At 43.7% G+C, this 18,522-nt stretch overlaps 1 protein-coding gene across 1 annotated transcript in view; it reads left to right on the top strand.

The window, feature by feature from the left end:
• The window catches only part of MCUB (mitochondrial calcium uniporter dominant negative subunit beta), a 37,392-nt gene that overhangs the window by 2,736 nt on the left and 16,134 nt on the right, over positions 1–18,522 (top strand). Inside the window, exon 3 of the mRNA XM_032444434.1 lies at positions 5,183–5,490. Within this exon, the coding sequence (XP_032300325.1) occupies positions 5,183–5,490 (308 nt within the window). The remainder of the gene's footprint in view (positions 1–5,182; positions 5,491–18,522) is intronic.

The raw sequence follows: 18,522 nt of genomic DNA, 5'->3' as shown, positions 1-18,522 counted from the left end.
GGTTAGGACCTGGAACAGGCTGCCCAGAGAGGTTGTGGATGCCCCGTCCTTGGAGGTGTTCAAGACCAGGTTGGACAGGGCCCTGGGCAACCTGATCTAGTAAAGGTGTATGTTTGGTGGCCCTGCCAGGCAGGGGGGTTGGAACTACATGATTCTTGAGGTCCCTTCCAACCCAGGTCATTCTGTGATTCTGTGGTGGCAGAGCTTAAAGAGAAGGTGAAGATGTTAAGGGCCGTCAGGGAGTGGAAGCAAGAGACTGGCTGGTGGAGTAACTCCCTGGTATACTAGAGAGAAAGGGGCAAAGGAGATAGCCCCCAAAAAGTGATGGACCTTCTGCCCTGTTGCTGTCAGTCAGAGGGTTTTGCACTCAGGTTATGTATACAGACTGTGAGAAGAACTCTTTGAGAGTAGCTCTGTGGAGAAGAACCTACGGGTCCCAGTGGATGAAAAGTTGAATGTGAGCTAGCATTGTGCAGCTCATTAAGGCCAATGGTATCCTGATCTCCACCAGAAGAGGGGGTTGCCAGCAGGGATGGGAGTGATTTTGTCCTTCTCTACTCTGCCCCCATGAGGCTCCATCTGGAGTACTGTGTCCAGGTTTGGGGCCTCCAATGTAGTTAAGATGCAGAGCCGTTGGAGGGGGTCCAGAGGAGGGCTGGAGCACCTATCCTGCCAAGAACGATTGAGTGAACTGGCTTTGTCCAGCTTGGAGAAGAGAAGACTGTGAGGAGACCTCGTTACAGCCTTCCAGTATTGAAATTGGGTTTATAAACAAGGAGAGGAATCAACTTTTTACTAGGGTAAACCGTGATAGAACAAGGGGGAATGGTTTTAAGCTCAAGGATGGAAGGTTTAGATTTGATGCTGGGGGAGTTCTTGACAGAGAGAGTGATGAGGTTGTGGTTGCCTTGTCCCTGGAGGTATTCAAGTCCAGGTTGTGCGGGGCCCTGGGCAACCTGCTCTAGTACCAGACCTGGAGATTGGGAGGATCTGCTATTATATCTTAGCAGATCCTCCCTCTCTGTTGCTTAAGACCTCAGTACCCTGCCATTTTGTTACACGTCCATTGTGTTTAAACAATGATTTGCAAATACTCTAAAAGCTCCCCTAGTTAAATTGTTCAAGTGTTATTCTGTAGGTTAGCACCAAGTCAGTGGGGAAATATAATTTGTGTTGTCTTTGGCTAAATGTGTTTAAGTTGCCTGAAGGTTACCTTAGAAAACAATTCAATTTAGTAAATTATCATGTAATAAATGTGTGAGGCAATGCTGAATGTTGTTTAGTAATCAGGATTTCTGTGCTTATGTGCTTGTTTATAGATGACTTTGCAGTAACAAATGCAGAGCACCTCAAAAATATTGTAATTGCAAAAATGACAATAGCATATTTCAATTTAAATGCACCATGCTGTCTGCTTCTGGTTTGTATATGTAATCACTTCAGCAGAATCACAAGGTAAATTTCCAGCTAGAAGAAGGTAATATAAAGACTACTGGACCCATGTAATTCTGAGACTGTAACATATGTGTTTTGGTACAGTTGTATTGAGAACTGTAAATGTATGAGGGGAAGGAGACTACAATGATTTACTGATACATCTTTACCTGCCTTTTTCCTAGAAGAAAAACCAGCAGCCTTTAAATAGATTGAAGTTTTAGTTAAACTGACGTTACGTTTATAATGAAATGCAGGAGTCTGGGAGGTTACTATGACTACTATAAGTAACAGGAATTAGAAGTCTCTTAATAGTATCTTCTGTTTGCTTGCAAGTTTCTGTTGATTTGTTTACACAAAAGTCCAAAGGTTGGGTGTAACAAGTAACAAGTGAATTCTTACGTGATTAGTACTGCATGCAAGAGATTATTACAGGGCAGTGAAAATACAAATAACCCTATTGTAAGACTCTTCAGTTTTTGCTCTGGTCCTCTACTTTTGATGATTATTGATGCTCACTTGCAGGGTCCTTGTTGTCCTTCCTTTACAACTTTGATAACTAGAAAATTAAATACCTTTTTTTTTTTTTTTTTTTCCCTGATTTTCCTTTTGAAGGTTTTTAGTAAAATACCTTTCTTTGCAGGTGTCTAATTAGAAATATCAATCATGCACAAGGAGCTGTGTGTTCCTACAGAAGAGGAGATGGCAGAACAACTGGGAGTATTTCAGAACTTGAAACAATCATTTGGAAAAGTTAAAGAAGTTATGAATACTGTTTTTCTTGCACTAGTTTATGTTCACAATTTGTTCTTTATCTTCTTAAAGCGACATATGTGGTTTGTAGCACTGAGTATTTGATCTTTCAGATGTTAAAAGACCGCTACCTCAGAGACATCAGCAAATACAGCTTTCAGATTCCACCCTCAATCATGTTACCATTAAAAGAAAGTGACAATTATGTAAAAGAAAAAGAAAAGTTGACAGTTCTTCCTGTTGGAAAGGAGTAGGTTCTTTGTTTTATCTCTGCAGCGTGAGTAGAAAGTCTCCCCTTGAGAGATGCTGAGACTTCATAAGATTCCTGAACGAAGGGTTTACTGACAAAAATCCTCAAGCACAAGAGTTGGTGGTTATTTACCATCTCAGAAATCTGCTAGCCATAGAAAGTGTTACTCTTTATCATCATTATTTGTAAAGATCTTTAAAAGAAAAGCTTGCATTTTTGTATTAGAAAATATTGGGGGGGGGGGGGGGGGGGGGGAGGACGTAATGTGTTTTGATCATCTTCTGCAAAGCATTTTTCTTTGCACTTATTTGCATCTGAATGGGCTGCTGCTGTTGTCCAAACTGCCATTCCCAATTACCAAGTATGCCTTTTTTTTTAATGCAACAGTGTAATTCATTCTTAGAAAGTAAGCATTAAATTTTTCAGCCTCCAAAATACGTGTTTTGAAAGCTCTAGAAAAGAGTGGAAAATGGCTCTGCAACCATGACTGACATCTCAAGCAGCCTGGACGGATGGATTGGTTCTGGTTCTGTTAAGTAGAATGACTGTTGAGAAGAGCAGCGATAGAGGGGCCCATCAGCCACTGAAGTGTTGAACAGCAGCTCGACCATTCAGTGGCAGTAGAGATCAGTTTGCATCAGGATCCTGTCCTGTCTGAGAGGTATCAAATGGTCTGGCATGCAATGCGAGAAACTTGTAACGTGCAGGTTAACCTGACCTGACTTTCCTCTGTATCTTGCATGTTTAGAGATTAGCTTAAACCTTGACAAGTGAAACACCCTGTCAGCGTTTTTGCTAATGAGTTTAACAGCGTTGTTGACCTTAGATTTAATCATTTCTTGTAATGAACAGTTTTGCAACCTAATTACTTGTGAGCAAAGTATAGTAAACTTTTTTATTTCTGAAAATTTGTGTGTGTTCTGTAGCTTCTGTGAATGTGTTGTCAGCTGGGGTGAGCAGCAGAAGCTCTCTGTCCTTGCTGTGCTGGTATCTTGCTTTCTCTGGCTTTCACTTTCTCCGCTTAAATTTTTGATGGTGTTCATCTGTCTTCTTGCAGTACTAAGACAGTAGTTGAAATAGGGTGCCTGGTACTATGCAATGCATTTCAACCTGTGTTGAAGTGACTTACACCAGTCTTTTCCCTGTTATTTTTTCACCCTGACTTCTTGTTACAGTCAATTTTAGTAGTGCTTTCGCTAAATCACTAAATGTATGTTATAAAAATTAAGTTTTGTTACATTGCTTCTGGGAGAAGCCAGAATGTACTTAGAGCCTTGAGCATTGCATGGGGCTTTTGCCAAGGCTGCCTGCATACAAGGATGGTGTTGTGGTATGGTCCCAACAAATGCCAATTTCAGTCCCACTCTGACAATACATGTACTTTGCCTCACATTTTAAGCCATAAGGCATTCAGAGGACTAGAGCAGGTCATTACTACTGCCAAAGTGAGGAAAACTGTATGTTAATAAAGATTTTTCTAAGCTTGTGTTAATAGTGCAGTCAAGGAGCTGAAGTGCTTGAGTCTGGCTGAGGCTCTTGGTGCAGGTGCTGCTGCAAGGGCACATCTGAACTCTTCCATCGTCGCACTGATGGCTGGTTCCTGCTGCAGCTGGGCCTCAAACGGCCCTGGAACTATGATGATACAAACTTCTTTACAATCATAATTCAGGTATCTGCTAACTTAATAAATACTCCAGTGCAATCTAGGCAGCTTGGCAACTGTAGTAAAGAGTGCAATTTATGATCCTCCCTCCATCCAATCTATGCATTTCCCATTCCTTGAGTCAGAATTTATTTCTATAATCGAAGTCTGGGTCTTTTCCCATGTGGTGCTGTGTCTTCTAGCAGTCTGGTTAGGAAATTTAATATTTATTACTCCTGCATTTTGAAGACAGATCTTTGTTTTTTGCCCATGGAGGGAACATAGTTCTCTCTGGTGGGAAAATGTTGGTCTGTCTTTAGTGCAAGTAGCCTTGGTATTATTACCCCATCCGAAAGAATCTGAAGGATTTTATTTGCTACCATCTTTGTAGAAATGTAGGAGTCTGGGTTTCATCTGTGCAACTGTTTGGAAAGCTCTGGCTATTTATTAATGGCTTAGGGATGAGTAATGAGACTTGCCTGAAATGAAGCACTTTGATTCCCAATTTTTAGACAGGGATGCATGTGTCCCCCTTCCCCAGCTAGAAGCTGAGGGAGTGTGGGGTCTCAGTCCCCTGGAGCCATGTAGGTTCAAGGCATGGTGGTGTTCAGCCATGACAGCAATGCTCTTCCAGACCTACAGTTTTGAAGCGCCTTCCATTACCACGGGGTCCAGCTATTCTGTAGTATGCAGCACGGCTATGGATTAATGTTACCAACAGCAGGGAAAACCATGAATCTTCTCTATTTCCTTGCTGTAACACCATGGGTCCCATTTGCTCCATTGCTCTGCACTGAGCACAAAACCTGTTTGTGGTCGTGAAGGTTTGGTGGGATAAGCTCATGTGCAGTAGATGGCAATTGCGGTTTGCTCTGCAAATTATTCTACTGCTGTGAACTGACCGCTCTTGAAAATACTGAACTTCGGGATGTTTTGTGTTCAGCTGTTCCGTTTCTGTGCTATCATGGTGTTTATTCTGCTGAAGCACAGGTTGATAATAATCAGGTCCCCTCACGCCGGGCAATTTGGCTTGTAAATCACCTAGTGCGAGACAAAGGGTTATTATTTATCATCTGTATAAGCAGCGGGCATTCAGGTATGAGGAAAACCACGATTTTTCTTCACCCCGTTTATAAAGGCAGCTATTGAAATCCGTTTTCAGTGCCGAGCAGCAGGCGGACGGCGGGCGGGAAGGAACAGCCCAGCACACACCGCCGGAGGAAACGCCCTCCGTTCGGGCTCGCCCGCCCCGAGCCGAGCCCGGAGGAGGAGGAGGTCTGGGGCGATGCTGGCGGGACTGGGGCGGGCGGTGCGGAGTCTATCGCCGGGCGACGGGCGGCTCCGGCTGCTGGCGGGCGGCCGGGCGGCGCGGGGCAGGCGGGATGGTCGGCCGCCCCTCTCGGAGCTTCAGGTGAGTGCGGCGGGGCGACTCGCAGGGAAGTTCAGCCGCCGGCGGAGGACGGTGGGGCGGGGCGGCAGCTCCGGGAAGGACCGAGCGAGCTCCCGGCCCAGCAGCGGGTTCTTCAGGCACGGGGCGTGGTAGGGGAGTTACGGCACTCTGATAGGAAACAGAAGTGGAAGCAAAAAGAAAAACAATCAAAACTTTTCCTCAAGTATTGCTGCGGAACTTTGTTGCATGCAGCGTTTGGGGCTTGCGTCGTGCTTGGCCCGTGCTGCAGCTTGAGGGATGCTCCCAGGTCGCCGGGCAGGGCAGCTAGCAGGCCCTGGGGCTGCCTACCGGGAAAGGGCGAGCCGTAATCCCTGATGGCCTTTTTTAACAGCAGAAATGCCATGTGCTCTTGGTAGTGTTCCTGTGATGAAGCAGACCGCGGTGCTGTCCTCTGCTTGAAGGAATACCCGAGCTGGGAGGTGACAGGCAGAAGGAAGCGCTGAGCAGGGCTGTGTGGCCTGCATGGGTGTCATGGCCACTCAGAGACACCCAGCACCTCCATGTGTGTGTCTTGACAAGGATTGCTGCACACAGTGTGCTCAGAGAGCCACCTGCAGAATCTGCTAGTATTAATTTGGCCCTACTCTGTTAATCTGAGAAGCTTTCTCAGCTTTGTCACGGCTGTGTTAGGAGGACACTTAAGAAGGGATTTAAAATAAATATTGGCTTAGCCACCTTCATCTCTTCAGGTTTAAATGTGGAGTGCTAAGAATACGTTGCCTCTTGCAGTGAGCATTTACACTGCCATTCAACACGCTCTGATGCTGCTTGTTCAGTTTATCACCTCTGACTTCTGCAGGGTACAGCTTTGCAGGCAAGCTTTGAGCTGTTTTAGGGCTCTGAAATGAGACTGAAAACTGATGAAGGTTCTGGAAGATGCTGCAAAAAGGATGGGAGGAGGAGGAGAAGAAATAAGCAGGAGAACGATCTGCTCTGTCACCCAGTGGGAAGGAAAATGACGGTGACAAATTCCAGGAGTGAAATTCTTACACTTTCTAGTTTAAGAAGAGGGATTCTTTTGAAGACGAAGTGGAAGTGTTTGGAATAAGTTAACATGAAGAGCTTTTTATATGTGCAGTTAAAAAGAGTTTTAACTTTTCTACAGAGCCATTAGCATGGCAACATGAGGCTTGCTTTCTGATTTTCCTCTTCCTGTGTTCATCTTTGGACACCTTTTAGATTTGTAAATGTGCTTCTGTAGAGCAGCTCAAGCAGTGAACATGTTTGTTATTGTAAAAGTTAAGTTAATGGCCTGTGGGTGTAATTTCAAGTAGTGAAACATTACTGCAGCTCTTTAGATTTCAGAGCTGAGCAAAGCATCAGATTATGTTCATTTCACCAGTTAAATACTGGCACAGCTCTTTGGTGTTTCCCCCTTTATTTGAAGTTTTTTGGTAGTTCTGTTTGCTGGTGTTTGCTGCTGGCTACTCTGTTGTGGTCACAGGCATGGGAGGAGTTTTGCTGGAGCTCTGGAAAGGAAGGGTGGAGTGCTCATGGGCAATTCATTAGGGCAGAGCTCAACACGGTTCACAGTCACCCTTGACAAGCTCTGGTGCCACATTCTCCAGCTTGCTTTCATGCTGTAAGCTGTGATAGAGATCAGTATGCCCACACACCTTCTGTGGCACTGACTGTGGGCCTCCATTGGCAAAGCTGGAGGCGATGTTTTGGCTGCTACGTCGAGTTGTCACATACTATGGAGGTGCCTGGGCACTGTGTGTGTGAGGAGACGTGTAAGCACAGCATCTATTCGTGTGCTGTGCTTTTTAGCAATAAATAAGCTAACCCTGAAGTAAAACAGCCACCTTGGAATGTGTAGTTTTTGTTGGAATTTTTCTGTGAAAGCAGCGATTGCAGCAATGAATGGCAGGATCCTCAACTGTCAGCTTTTCAGCTCAGCTGTTAGACAAAATCCTCACCATCTTGAATGGCTGTGATTAAGGCCACTGTGCTTTCAGCGTAATGTTTATAGAAATCATTTATTAAGTTGGCTTTTTAGTTAGAGGAGTTGATTGGTATAACGTGAATTCTTTGTTCTGAGAAGTGTTCAGCATTTGCTTAGACACACAGTTTTTCAAGTGCAATGAAGCGTGTTGTGTTTTTTGGGCAGGCCTTATTATTGCTGCACAGAATTTTATTCCCAGAAGGATATGGTTCCCTTTGCTGGAGTTCCAGGTTTGTAATGCCACCACTATTTGATGTGTGCTGAAACCTCGTGGCGGCCAGCTATTTTGCTTCCTCTTTGCTTGCACGCCTTAACTCCATGCTCAGAGAAATGCTCTGCTTTCACTGCTCTTGGTGAGGAAGAGTTCCTCTTCCTGTATCGTGATGAAGAACAGATGTGTTAGCACATCAAGCTGACAGCTGCCATTTTTTTCCTTGGCGGTTCAGAGACGTCTGAGTCAGAAAACACAGGGTTGATTTATTTATTTTTTAACATATATTTTAGTCTAGTTAGATACCAGGTTTGGCACTGCGGAGAAACTGAAGAGGATTTGTTTTTTACAGACATTCATATACATGAGATTCCCAGTTTAGTTTATGCAGCGGAGATCTGTATGAGGTTGCCTGCAGCACTGGAGATTTCAGCTGCTGTTGGAATCGAAGCCTGAGTTACGCTGTTTCTTGTAGCTCTTTAAAACCAGGCTCCCTTGCAGTTGCACAGTCCGCTTTAGCAGAACTGTTTGTGTGCTGTGTGGAGTTGTTGGTGTGATGACAGTGTCTCCTGCAAGGGGCTTGGCTTGTATTGAGAGAGTAAGGAAGGAACTGAATTGGGAAAACTGTTTTTTACAAAGCATTAGTTCTGTTCAACGTTGTTAATTCAGACAGTGTCCCACTTCTATTTGTGGGATTCTCTTAAATTGTATATCTGCACAATAAAGGTTGTGTGTAAGCTGCAAGGTGGGTTTGCAAACATGCCTGCCAGAGTGTTTTTGTTTTCTTTCCGTTTTAGGAAATGATGCATGCTTGTTGCTGAGGAAAGGATTTTTCCTGGTTGCAAATTGCAGCTGATTGGGAAACCGCTGGGTTTGGTTACCTGCAGAAAGCAGGGCACTGAGTATTTTTGGTTTTGTCCTTCCCAGTGTCATCCATATCTGTCAGAAATGTTTCTTTTAATGCTCTCAGTGACAAGCTGATGACTACACCCTGCTTCAGGCTGCCCCTAACTTTTTGTCCTTCCTGTTAATGACGTCTAGTTACTCTTGTTCCAGGCTGCTGTGCTGCTTTTTACTTATTTTCCAGTTTATCTTTTGGTTTTAGACAGTCTAGGGATTATCACAGAATCACAAGGATGGAAAGGACCTACAAGATCATCTAGTCCAACCGTCCTCCCTTTACCATACCTACAGGAAACCCCTAAACCATATCTCCTAGCTCCCTATCCCGGCACTTCTTGAACACTGTTATCAATCTAGATGTGTCTGGATAGCCACAGGATAATTTAAAATGTTGGTTTTTTCCCTGTTATGTTTTAACTTTTGCCTCCTTCCAGGATACTCTACTGAAGTAGCAACTGCAGGACATCACAGCAGCTACAGAAGAGGGTTATCACTGAGTGTCTTGTGCTGCTGAGTATTCCACTTAAATGTGCTTTCTCCCTGCTCTGTATTTGCAGCCTACATGGGTCCTTTGAGGTATAATTGAAGTTGAGAGCTGGAAATAATTTGTGAATACTGGGTGAGCTTCCCTCTCTTCTCCTGTTTCTTACAACAGGAGTTTGCTTAATGATCCAAACCTTGTTTTCTAATTCAGAATGTGTTTTTACTGGAGGATGTCAGCAACACCATGCATACCCCTGAGCTGTCTGTGGAAGTGCTGTTCTCTCTTGCGTATGTTAACTTATAAATGTCTTCAGAAGGTCACTGAAAACACTCTTGTCATCTACTGCAAGAAATATGCTTATTTCAGCAAGTTCATTTCATTGCCTTTGGATACTGCATCTATGCCAGAAAAACAGAATGGTACTGGGGATGGCTGCTGGATGCTTTCTGCTCTTACTCTTTGCACATCTAGCAGCTGGGAGATGGCTGCATTTGCTCTGATAAATGTGATTTTTGGAGAGAAATGTGGGAGATAAATATATAGGAGGTACGTGCTGGAGATAGGTGTCTGTATCATGGAAATTCATCATCCTTTGCACTTCTATGCATGTTCTAGCTATTCAGTATTTTACTATATGTGTGAAGCATGTCCCTGTGTGATAGCAAAGTAATAGGCTGTGCTTCTGAAAAGGGAAGTGCATATGTAGGTACCTACCTTTTAGTAACCCTTCTGACAGTGTTTGTTATTATGTTTTGGGTGGGTTGTTATTTTAAGTTTAAAATGGGGATAGGAGGAGTCGTGCTGTGAAGTGGTACCTGTATGAGGCCCGCTGTTGTTGTAAAGGAGGTAACAGGAAATGATGCTGCAATTTCATTTTGAGTGGTGCTGAGATAATCCAAACAGTGCTGTAAGTGTGAGTACATTCTTATGCTTTATGGGAACATCCCAGTCAGGCTCTGTTCCTTCCAATGCTCTGAGCGAGGCTTTTTTCTGTACCTGTAAAAAGACCAATTAATACTAAACCTCTAGAGAATGTCTGAGAAAATTGCTCTGCAAATGCCTCAGATACTCTGAAGACTTAGCACAAATCACTGCTTGAGCACTAATACTTAGTACTATTTACAGACATAGTGTGTGTCAGTCTCTTCTAACAATGCTTATTTTTCTTCTTTTGGTGTTCTTTTTATGTGTTATAATCTTGTTTTGAAGCTTAAAGGTAAAACATTTAAACTCGTAATAAATTACGTCTGAAGAAGTGGGAGAAGAATGAAAAGGGTTGATGTTTCTTTTGGTTGTTTTGGTTTATGTTTTTGTGGTAAAGATTTCACCTGCTGAAGTCATTTCTGTAAGACTTTTGGCACTGGAGAGAAAGCAAGCAGTATGCCTGTTCTCATCATCTAATTAAACATGAAAATTTTATTTTTTCTTACCACCACCTTATGAAGGGCAATGAGCTAAAGGAAAACTAATGGAATTGCAAGAGTCGGAGTTGATTTCTCCAGGATCTTTTCTACCCTGGAAGCACGTTTGCAGGTTGGCAGCAAAGATGAATTTCTCATTGAGGTTGCTGGTTGGCCTCATTGCAGCCTTTCAATACCTGAAGGGAACTTACTCCCAGGAAGGGAGTAAACTCTTCGAAAGGGCTGATAATAGCAGGACTAGGGGAAATGGTTTTAAGTTGAAGGAGGGAAGATTTAGGTTGGATGTTAGGGGAAAGTTCTTTACTAGAAGAGTGGTTAGGTCCTGGAACAGGCTGCCCAGTGAGGTTGTGGATGCCCCGTCCTTGGAGGTGTTCAAGGCCAGGTTGGACGGGGCCCTGGGCAACCTGATCTAGTAAAGGTGTATGTTTGGTGGCCCTGCTAGGCAGGGGGGTTGGAACTACATGATCCTTGAGGTCCCTTCCAACCCGGGTAATTCTGTGATTCTGTGATTCTGTTGGAAGCGCAGTTACTGCAGCCAGGTGAGAAGACAGTAAGTTCTTCAGAGCCTGGAGGTGTTTTGCAGCCACATCTGGGCCTTGCTGCAATTCAGTGTTGATTATGAGATGCTTCTGTTAAAGGCATCTAACACCAGCTCTGGCTCTGGGCTGATGTTTCCTTTTTCTTTTCCAGAAAGATGAAATGAAGAGACACTCTCTCCCAAGCTAAGTGCCCTAAGCTAAAGCGATGAGCCCAGCAAACAGTTAAGCCATTTGTTCTCTGAACTGGAACAGGGAGGCTGAGCAGAAGACAGCTCCCAGGCCTGCCAGTTACTTGTTAAGACTTTTTCCATCCTTGTCTGACTCATGCGCCCTTGATCACCTTGACACTGCACCTGAAGGTGCAGTTATTCTTGCATGCCATCCTGGGAGAATTGACTTGCTCTTTAAATGTGCTAATATGTGCCATTTGTGGCTGATTGAGTAGATGAGGAATCTGTGGTCTGCTCACTGTAAGGATAGATGGCTCATCTATCAGGGAATGCATGACATGGTGTCCATGATCCTCAAGGGTTGGGGAAGCATGGATTTAGACTCTGAAGGTCGAGTTCATTACTTGTAAAGTACATCTCTCATATTAGAGTGGCTTTATCTGCTATAACACAGTAGCTGAAGAAGAGAATAGAAATAAAAAATGAACATCGATTGACCACTTGCCTGCTAAATATTGTATCTTTTCTTTTGGGTCCGTGAACCAATTCTTCATCCACGCCTGGCTGACTGGGAGTGATTTCATGCTATGCACAGCCATGTCAGGTGTCAGCAGGCAGTATGTGGGTAAACAGTGAGCTTTGTGCTGGTGTGGTGGTGTACAACCTCCTGCTGCTGGGGAGGGAATGTATAGTGCTCCTTCAGATGAAAAAAGGAATGTTCATTGCGAAAACAGGAAACTTGCACTTTAGAAGCTGCACTTATCACAATGAGCAGACGGTGCATCTTCAAAAGGACAGAAAAATCGAATACATTATACATAGACAAGTTTGTAACTTTTTTTTTTTCCTCAATTTCAGATAAGCAGTTTTGAAGCAGTTATCTTGTCGCGTGCACTCTGGTTGTTTTAGATCAAAATTACTTCAGCCTTCATGTTCTAGTCAGATGGAGAGGAGGTATTATGTCTTGTATGAGATGTTTCATTGCTCTGCAATGCAGGTAACAGTTTCATCTTCCTGCTTTCTCTCTGTTATTGCTTAACTGTAGAGAAAGAGACCATGAGGTTGATTTAGAGATCACAAAAGTGTCTTTAAATGTCTGATGTATTTGCCTGAGCAGAGGAGAGATTACATTGCTCTTCTTTGCAAATCAAATATAATACATTATGAGGAAATCAGTTTGGGCAGTGCTCTGCTTTGCAAAAGACAAATGTTCTCCATGGAGGGTGCAGTCACCTGTTGGGCTGACATCCTTATGCTGTGGTGTTCACAGGACAACGTTGCTTTGTTCAAGTTTTCTATATTAATTTCTTCCTAAGGCCTGTCTCATTCTCCTAACTTCCCTTGCAAACTATCTCTTGATATTCTTTACTTGCTTTTTGGACCAGCCCATTAGCAGAGCAATCTGCAATCTGTGGAAAGCCAGACTTCTGTTTATTTCTTTATTTAGTAAAACCTTCTCCTTGCCTTTACCAATAGGTTTAAATAGCCCCTGAGCACCTACTAGGGCCCTCTGTGGCCCCCATGCTCCACACCTTGCCTCTCCCACAGCTGGATAAACCTGTCCTTGCAGTGGGGGTGTCTCTGAGGGCTGCAGCTATGGGCAGAGGGGGAGTTGGTTGTGTTCTTTTGTTGCAGGGTGGGTTAGTAGGTGGGTGGGCCAGAGGCTGTGTGCTGAAGTGATTGTTTGGGAGTAGGGCAGAGGTTTGGGCTAGCCTGGACTGTGCAGGTGAATAGCAAACAGACAAGTTTTAAATTAATCACAGTATAGGAAGATGTGTTAGAGTATCTAAAAATGTTTGAGAAGATGGCAAACATGATTTTAGCTACGGGGTAGCTCATTTTCCTTTTCTGCAGGTCCTATCTCTGCCATGCCTTTGAGAACAACAAAAAAAGTTGAAAGAGGAGTTTGTGGGCAGTAAAATGAAAGCAACTAGAAAAATAGAAGCCTGGTGGAAGAAACACACCTGTCATAAAAAATGCAATGTTAATAATAGTGGGTTCTTAGAGCAACGTTGTGCTAATATTAGTAATGAAAAGCAGGAAATCATCTGGGTCTGAGTTGGGAGGGGATTGAGGCACAGTGACTTGTGATCTTGAGCCATCTGTTTTCTTCTGATACCAGAGGGGGAGGGTGAAGTGCCTCTCTTCTGGCTGCCTCTGGTTTCACTTCACTATGTGTTCAAACAGGAAAAACAGTCAAGAATTTGAGCTCTTTCGTGAGGAAATTCATGTGCAGTAACCAAACCCTGTTAAATCCTACATGGAACCTGTACTAGATAGTTTTGTTTTGGTTCACACATTCTTGTTTAACTGTGTATGCTGCCAGCTGTATCCTGGATTCTTCTTCATGCTTTCTCAAAGGCTGCTTTCAAAATGACTTGCAAACTATTCAGCTGTCACGGTGCTTACGCTCGTGGCATACATTTTGGCAGCATAATTCTTGTTGATTAGGAAAACTTTTGGAAGCTGTAGTGTTCTCACTTCAGTATCTCAAAGCATAAACCTCACTAAATGTGCAGCACAAGGAACTGGAGAGGTTCAGAATTGGTGGACTCTGGGGGGCTTTGATTTGGGAGATGACCTGCTGCAGAATGTTTCACAGCTTTGCTTATGCTTCTCAAAACCAAGAGAGGTCTAATAAAAATCTCAGAGGATTCCTGCCAGAGTGTGTTCCCAGGCACTGGTACCATGGCATCATCTTTTTCTTGCAGTCAATCCATCTGGTACAGTTTCTTAGCTAGCTGCAATGGCCTTCAAGCAAAAGTGTTGTCTTTTTCTTCCTTTTCCTCCAAAGCTGGAGCTAGCCTTGCTTTAATATGCAGACACTTAAGATTTTTGCAATGAGATTCCCATCACTTTTTTCTCATTGTAATCTCTTAGTTGTGAGAGTATTCTCTGATATTCTTTATCGTAATCATCTAAAACAAGAGCACTCTGTATCTGAAGCCATAAAGTCTGACATGCTGTAAGATATGAAAGTGTAGTTCATATTTAGGCCTGCAATCTTTAGCCAGAAGCCAAGGGTGCGTGCTCAGTATTTGTAATTAGTCTTTCTGGTGTAATAAAACGGGGTGTGCTCGAAGCACTGTGGCCCAGAACTCTTCAGTTTCAGGCGTAGTCTTGCAGTGCCCATGACTGTAAGCATCCTAGAAAGGTGACTGACCTGGATCAGTTAAAAGAGCCTGGGCCTTGTGAAAGTCAATTGCAGCTGTTGTGCCATGTGTGCTCTTGAGAGTACTGACCCCAAGCTACCCTTCATGACAGTGAAAGCATAAAGTGAGAATAATCTGTTATAGACCACACCTTGACAGGACTTTAGTCTGGGCAAGCCATTACAGTAGTGCCATTCTTCAGCACTTCTTAAAGCTTCCTTGTGTGGCGGTTGCCTTGCCTTCTGCAATGGCTGTCACTCCTCTGGTGAGCAGGGATGCAACTGTCTTCAGGGACTCCCTGCACCAGCTGATGAAAAAAGTGGCTTTGCTGCCTTTCAAATACAAATACATTTTGGGCTTGTTGGGGGGCCGATCTTACAAGTATGCACTGCACCATCAACCATTAAAGAACAACCAGTCTCCCTTGGCATTAGCGATCAGTAGGTAGTAGTTCTCTTTATGTATTAGAAAAGCTTTTGTGCAAGTTACAAATATTCCTAGCTGTAATGCTGCAGGTAGCTGCGTGCAATAACATAACAAAACAGATGCTATCAGAAGTTATGAATAATCTTGAATAAAAAGACTGATGTTGCTCATTCATGTGCTAATAATTTTGGATGCTGTGCAGCATTTGAAATTCAAGCCCTTAGGTACTGCTGTTGGCCTTTGTGGTTCTCCTAGTAGTTCTTGGGTTTTGGAGGAAGCTCTGTGGTGGTGAGGGAGACCTTTGTGTCATCCCTTGATTCAAGGACTTGAGCTTTAAGGAAAATACAGAACACCTTTTCCAGTCTTCAGAGGGTCAGGGGCAGCTGTCAGAGCAGCACACTGCTCCAGGGGAAGCCAGCAGGAAAATCTCATGTGTTAGTTCTAGGAACTATGGTTGAGCCTCAGCAGCACGTGTGCAGAGAAAGGGAAATGTTGAACAGAGGTGCGTATTCAAAGGAAATGTTGGAAACAGAGCTGCTGGACTTTGGTATTTATCACAAACTATCGATATTTAGTGAGCAGATTGTGTTGTTACTGGCTCGGTGCACTTTGCTCAATGTGACGTACTCTGCGGCCTTTTTATCTCCTTACAAATGCAGAGATGTTCGGGATATCCCATTTAGATTAAATAATTGTTTTGTAGCGTTAATTAATGCCTTCGCTTAAATATGAGCATTTGGCAGATTGCTTCAGAGACTTCGGATGCAACATGTAGATGTGGGAAAAGGCAGATTCTTAACTGAACTTAAATAGTGTTATTTTCATTTCATGGAGAATACAGACATGGGGAAAACAAGCACAGAGACTGGTGGGTCTCTTTGTGCCCTTCATGCCCACAGAACAAGTAAGCAAAGAGATTTTCAGTGTGTTCATTAATCCTTATCAGATCCTCCCTTGTGCAGACAGCAAAAGCACATTGCAGCAAAATATGCTGGTGTCCGAGTCTGTGAATGTACTTTCCCCTGTATTTTCTTCCATAATGACTCTTTGCAAACATGGCTCTTTTATTGCTAATGAGAAACAATTTTGCTTGTTTGCTAGACTTTTGGTAAGCCATCCTTGAAAAAGTCAGATGATCTTTTGCACTCCAGAAAAGCTCTCCTGAGTTATAAAGGTGTTAACTACAAGCTACTGCAGGTTGTCCAACATGCTATTTCTCTCAAGACCATGCAGACGGTATAACATGAGAAAGATTTACAAGAACTCTCATGCTATGTGTTTGTGAGGAAGGTTGTTCCCCTCTAGTGCTGGCCTTCATCACAGCAGGGCAGCAGGTGGTGTGAGTTGGTCCCAGTTGTGCCGTTCCTGTAAGAAGGTTGGCATGCTGCTGGTGACCTGCATTTCCCATGTCAAGGCTTTTCCAGTCAAAGCCCTAGAGTTGGCGAAGTCCAAGCAGCTGGTATTCATACTGCTTTTGGAGCTTTGAAGGAAAAAGAAATGGAGCATCACTTTTTCTCACCTGCTGCCACATGCAGCGGGATGGCTTGTTCTGCTACCAGTGCTGGAGTAAATTTATTCATGCTAATAAGGTGCCTGGAGAGTGAATCCCATGCCATCCAAGGAATACAGTGCTTCACCAGCTGTTGCAGTGAGGAGATCCGCAGCTTGCTGTGAACCTGGAGGTGTCTGCTGGGGGGCCATCCTGGCATTGCTCTGATGAAATAGCAGATTGTGAAATTCTCATTTAAGAAACAAAACCAAAGCAATTATTCTGATAGAAACAGTGTAACTACGAGGTCTCACTGCACATTAGCAAACCACCCTCTGGAGCAAGCAGCACCGGGGCTGGGAGGTACCAGTATTCCGGGCTGCCTTCTGCTGACCTTTGCCCATAGCCACAGGGATCCAATTTGGCCAACAGCTTATCTATAACCAGCCAGAGAACACTTAATCCATAGCTGGGAAATGTCACCCCTCTTGTCTTCTTCAAATAGTTTTAAAGAAAGTGGACTGCTAGTAGGAGCTGTTTGCTTCCAGCCTGCACTAGTGAGTATGTCATGCTACTAGATTCAGACATCAAAGTGTCATGCTGAAGCATAGGAGAGGGGAAGCAAGCTGGGAATTAGGTTGGCATTGTTCTGATAGTTAATTATTTACCCACAGCAGGCTGCTCCTGGTCTCATTTTTCTTCACCCCTCAGTATCCTGAGGTAATAAGCTTGTGTTTCTCTGGGATATGGCTGCAAAGGGACCTGCTTCTTGAGCAGAGACAGTTAGGATCCAGTTCCTGGTACAAAACACTTTGAACATTTGGTGAGAGCTACTGGAAAACCAGGTTGCTGGTTCTTGAGCTGCCGTGTTAGTGTAGTACAGTGAGAGAAATGATGTGTTTGTCTTCAGGCTTCCTATTACTTCAAATTGAAGTACTGATCATTGAAGAGAACTCACAAGCAGTATCAGTGGTTAAAAGCTGTAGAGATTAATTTATTAGGGAAAAAAAGTAAGGATTAAATACACATAATTGGCCTAGGCAGTAACTACAGAGGTTCATAAATCAACAAACATGAGAAGTAAGAGCATAGAAAGAAACTGTGTGTGTGGCTGGGGATAAGGGTGAAGTGAGAAGGAGACTTTGGATATCCTATGTGTGACTCCTCAATAGTAAAATGATCTTGGCTGTCATCAATTTACAAGCAATGAGCCGATAATGTTCCAATTAGAAACTTTTAACTATGCAGAGTACACAATCTACCCATAAAATTAGAGTGCTCTGCAACCCCTATGGCCTCCATATTCCACCATCACATCCCGGTCCTAATGAACAAGCACTCCACCACAATGCTACCACATCCCGGTCTTAATGAGCAAACATTTTATCACATTGGCTATTAAATACTTACCCCAAGGAGAGGGTGGGAATTCATTACTGGATGTACACGGAGCTACGCTAGACAGCAATCCAATAAATATATAGAATGAGAAGTCTTTTTAGGGTGACCACATCAATGTATTGAGTCTGGCTTCATCTTGTGACATTAGTCACAGTCAGCGTTATTCGAATCTGTTGTGAAGGACATGCAGCACGCAGAAAGTGAATTGTGCTATTCTGGGTGCCTGAAGGCAAATGTGCATTTACAAGCCTGGCAATATCCCCACCCTCTGCTCACCTCGATGGCAGTGTCACAGTCAGCTTGGATCTCAGGTTTACTGGACAGCCTGCTCTTTTAGCTGCACTTCATCAACTCATTGGGAAGGAAAACCCAGTGTCAGGTAAAGGAATGGGCCTTGTCTGTGCAGCCACGGGAGGGGAGCTGGGTGCTGAGCTAACCCTGTGTGCTCTGCTCGTCACTTCCTCTTGCTGCAGCTCTTTTCTGCCTTTTATAAATTAACTGAAGGCTGTGAAAGTGGATCTCTGAAAGCTAAATTGCTGAGTATCTTTGGTACATATGATTATTGCAGTGGCAGTTGTGAGACAAAACAGAACTACTGCATGACAAAGACATCAAGCTGCCAGACTTTGCAAAACCCACATTAAATGTCCTGGTGTAGTGTGTATTCAAAGATACAAAGAATGATGAAGAGCTATTTCTAGCAGAGGAGAACTGTCATTTGGCTTCTGTGCAATAAAGTATGGCAGTATTTCAACTTACTGCAAAAGCTGAGAGATTTGCAGTGCGATATGTACACTGTGCACCCTCTGTCAGAAAGGTGCTGCTCCAGGGAGCTGTCTTGAGCCCAAGCAT

The sequence above is a fragment of the Coturnix japonica genome, chromosome 4 (assembly GCF_001577835.2).
Source record: "Coturnix japonica isolate 7356 chromosome 4, Coturnix japonica 2.1, whole genome shotgun sequence".
In the NCBI taxonomy this organism is placed as follows: domain Eukaryota; kingdom Metazoa; phylum Chordata; class Aves; order Galliformes; family Phasianidae; genus Coturnix; species Coturnix japonica.
Note: the sequence above shows the minus strand (reverse complement) of the source record. Positions and strands in the feature narration are given on the sequence as shown.